Source organism: Astyanax mexicanus, chromosome 7 (genome assembly GCF_023375975.1).
Source record: "Astyanax mexicanus isolate ESR-SI-001 chromosome 7, AstMex3_surface, whole genome shotgun sequence".
Classification (NCBI taxonomy): Eukaryota; Metazoa; Chordata; class Actinopteri; order Characiformes; family Acestrorhamphidae; genus Astyanax; species Astyanax mexicanus.
This window is the reverse complement of record NC_064414.1, coordinates 3,670,678-3,674,465: the sequence shown is the minus strand read 5'-3', so window position 1 is coordinate 3,674,465 and position 3,788 is coordinate 3,670,678. Positions and strand designations below refer to the sequence as shown.

At 45.5% G+C, this 3,788-nt stretch overlaps 1 protein-coding gene across 1 annotated transcript; it reads right to left on the bottom strand.

Moving 5' to 3' along the window:
• Nucleotides 1-99: 99 nt before the first annotated feature.
• Nucleotides 100-3,077, bottom strand: prr18 (proline rich 18). Its single transcript, XM_007238552.4, has one exon. It carries the CDS (start codon nt 2,681-2,683, stop codon nt 1,757-1,759), a length of 927 nt encoding a protein of 308 aa, XP_007238614.3. The 5' UTR covers nt 2,684-3,077; the 3' UTR covers nt 100-1,756.
• Between the last annotated feature and the right edge of the window lie 711 nt (nt 3,078-3,788).

The window sequence follows — 3,788 nt, the reverse complement described above, 5'->3', positions numbered from 1 at the left end:
ACACATTCCTCAGCTCTGAGTCAATTACACTGTGCTTTACGTGTTTCCTTGGAAACTGCTCACAAAGGAAAACAAACAAAACAGTAAACAAAAGCGTAATCCAATTTTACCTTTTATTTCTTAAAAACCTTTAAAAATGACAAGATATTTACCACAAAACAAATACAGCTTAACGTTTTAAAATAAATACTGTACAAGGCTGGTTTCTTTAAACACATTTCCGTGCAGGTTTTGCACAAAACTTCTGAGTGTTTTTTTTCTCCTTTCTTTTCAGTCAGACATCCAAAGATCGCCGTCTTTAAAAAAGCCCTGTTCAGGCAGGATTAGTGTTGCACAGGGAGGTGTGGTAATGTCATTTTTACACTGGACGACATGACTGTGAAGTGACATCTTAGTTGTGCATGAAATCTTAGTTTAAATGACAGACCTATGTATATATATATATATATATATATTTGAGAGGAGATAGGAGTAGTAGATCCATGACAAGACAGTTTAGCATCTTTGTTTCTTTGTTTTTGCAGGAGTGCAGAAGCTATAGCTGCCAGAATTGTTTCTTCTCCCATAATTCCTTGGGAAATGCTTGAGTAATGTGTATGTTGCAATAATGTACAACACTTGAGGCTTCTTTCTTTTCATTCACAGACTTCTGCTTCACCACTCGTACACGAACACAACTAAATACCTGCTTAGAGCTTGAGAAATATCTGTCTTAATGCTGAGTTGGAAAATTGATCCACATGCCATAATATGATATTGGAGGGGTCAGATTTGATTGGCAGATTTGGACAGCACTAATGCTGCAACTGTGGTGAGTGGTGTAAATTGTAGTAAATATGATACCACTTGTAAATTACACTTAAAATTATAGTAAAATGGTATTTTCTAGCCAAAAACTTGGGGTTCTAGAGAATTTGCACATTTACAAAACCTTTTTTTTTGTCGTCACACTCCAGCGCTTAGCTGTACAATTCCAAATCTTTGGATATTTCGCTTTTTAGTTTTTGTAGACGATTTGATGTCGATGTTCTCAGGTAACCTGATGCTGTAGGGGTCAGATCTGAGCTGGCAGATTTGGACAGCACTAATGCTGCGATATTGAGTGGTGTATGAATATACTACGATATATATCACTTGTAAATTGTACATCAACATCTTTAATAATAAAAAAAAAACGTTAACCTTTTCTATGTGTTTTTAATGTCTGCTTTTGTTCGCTTTTTGTTCTTTTTTTTGTAATGACATTACATTACTCCAGCACTTCCTTCGCTGACTAATGCAATTCCAATTCATATATTTGATAGCCTATTTCTATTCGATTGCCTTTTTGTTTTTGTATATGTTGTATTTTTTGATGTTAATGTTCGCAGATAACCATGCTCGCTTATTGGGTGGTTATTTCAGCAAGCACTCTCAAACCAACTGATTGATGAAGATGTTCATCTATCTTTTCATTTCAATGTATGTACGTACACACCAGTAACACACAAAATAATCCACACTACCCACCTCCCCGTGCAAAACTAACCCCGTCGGCAGGTGGCTGTGACAGCCTTAGACAGCCTCTTTCCCGGCACAAACAATCAACAATCGAACGCTGATTGGTCGCCACTTGTTTTCGCCGTCCAATCAATCAGCTGAACCGGACCTGAGTGGAAACAGGCGAGCAGTGCAAAGGATAAACGGACATTAAACAACAGTCCGGTGCCGAGCTGGCGCTCCGAGTCCCCCGTACATCCCCGGTGTTCCTCGCCGGTCAGCAGCTCTTGAGATGCGGCAGCGCCGCGAGCTTGCTGTCCACCTTGCTGAAGGCGGCGGCGCTCTCCACGCCCTTCAGCCACTCCTTACACTTCCTCATCACCGTCTCGTCCACGTCCCCGTCCTCCTCCTCGTACTCCACGTCGTCGTACTTGTGCTGGTCGTTGAGCAGCGAGATCTTCACGATGGCGCTGATGTCTCCGGGGGCGTCCGGACGCACCGCCGCCGCCTGCCCGGCCGAGCTCTTGGAGCCGCTTTGCGCCGCCCTTTTAGAGGGGAAGACGCGGCGGTGCCTGAAGTCCGAGGAGCCGCAGCACTTCTGCTGCTTGGCGAGCATCTGCTTCTCCAGGTTGCGCTTCTGGATGACAAGCACGGCCTCGGGCGTGAGGCTGAGCGAAAAGCGCACCTCCTGCTCCCCGGCCTCCTCCCTGCCCAGCGAGGCCCGGGAGGAGTGCCGGCTTCCGCGGGGCGCCGCCGATGATGACGCTGCCGCCGACTCTCCGGAGCTCGAGCGCGGCACGCTCTCACACGAGCTGCCCAGCGGCTTGGCCACGGTCACCCACGACGACCCTTTACCACCGTGCTCCGTGCTCACCACCCCCACGCTGTCCGTGCTCGTTTTGGCAACCTGCTGATGATACTGAGGATGCTCCTGGTGATGCTGATGATGCTGGTGGTGGTGCTGATGCTGTTTTCGTGCCAGCTGCTTCAGATTATTAGACGCCGGCCACGACGTGCCCAGTCTCTCCCTCTCCCTCTCCACCTCCTCCTTCTCCATCTCCTTCTCCATGTCCTTGTCCGCTCTGGGCTTGTGGATGAGCATGGACTGAGGAGGCACGACGCCGGAGCTGGGCTTCTTCTTCCTGAAAAGCTCCTTTCCAGGGGAGGATATCCGCGAGTGGAGGTTTATAGGCGGGAAAGGCATCTTATAGGCTTTTATATAAAAAGTAAAGTCTTCTCAAACAGTCAAAGCTAATGAGCACGTGCAAATAAAAAAAATCACCTCGAGAAACGTCCACTCATGTCCATTAAGCTCCACTAGATCCTCCACGTCCACCAGCCAGCCGGTCTCCGTCCCCACAGCGAGACTCCTCGCTCCTCTGTAGTCCGAGCAGCTGTGCCGGGGGGCGGAGCCTTGCCTCGCTTTTATTCACTTCAAAGGGAGCGGGGGGCGTGGTGTGGGGTGTTTACCCAATCACAGAAGAGGAACGTGCTCACAGAGTGACGTTTCAATGAAACAGGGAGGAAAAGAAGCGAGGGAGGTGGGGTTAGATTCCATCATGATTCAGTTTTAGGTCTGTTTTTAGTCTAAGTCTTTTTTTTTTGTTTAGCCTAGTAAGCATTTAACTTTCCACTCAGGTGTCCAAAAAAAAAAAAAAAGTGTCATGTGTCAAAAAGTCAGGTGTATCAGGTGTGTCAGGTGTATCAGGTGTAGGTTTTCCCACGATACACACTTCAACCTCACTTTTTTTTAACCACTATTCAGCATTCATACACCGGTTTAATCTTTTAACTTTTAAACTCAATTCTGCCTGATTTTCGCACACGTTTAACGCTGACCTTGAGCTAGCGTAAAAAAAGGTCACAGACAGTCTGGCCGCTCATCGGTATTGATCTGGCGCCCTCATCTTTTGCTGCTTTTCTTTTATAGTGACAGCTGTGAAGTCACCCAGCCACTTTGAACTGAGTGAAAATCAATATGGCTCGCACCCAGAACCAAACGCTTACTGTACCCTACATCCAGCTAACAGGTCACATCCTTTATTCACGAAAACACACACATAAACCACTGCTTATACTCTCCTTTGATGCTTATCTACCTTTCGAGTCTTTCCTTTCCTTGTACTGACTGTAATGCTGTATGTGAGAGAAACACGTCTTTTTATTTATAGTATAGATACTAGGGTTTCAAAATAAATACTTAGTATAAATAGAAGTATTTCTAAACTCAAGTATCCACTCAAGTGCTTTACTCCTTAAGTGATTAAAAAAGTGCTGGTTTAAATACTACTTAAAGTATAAAAGTAAAA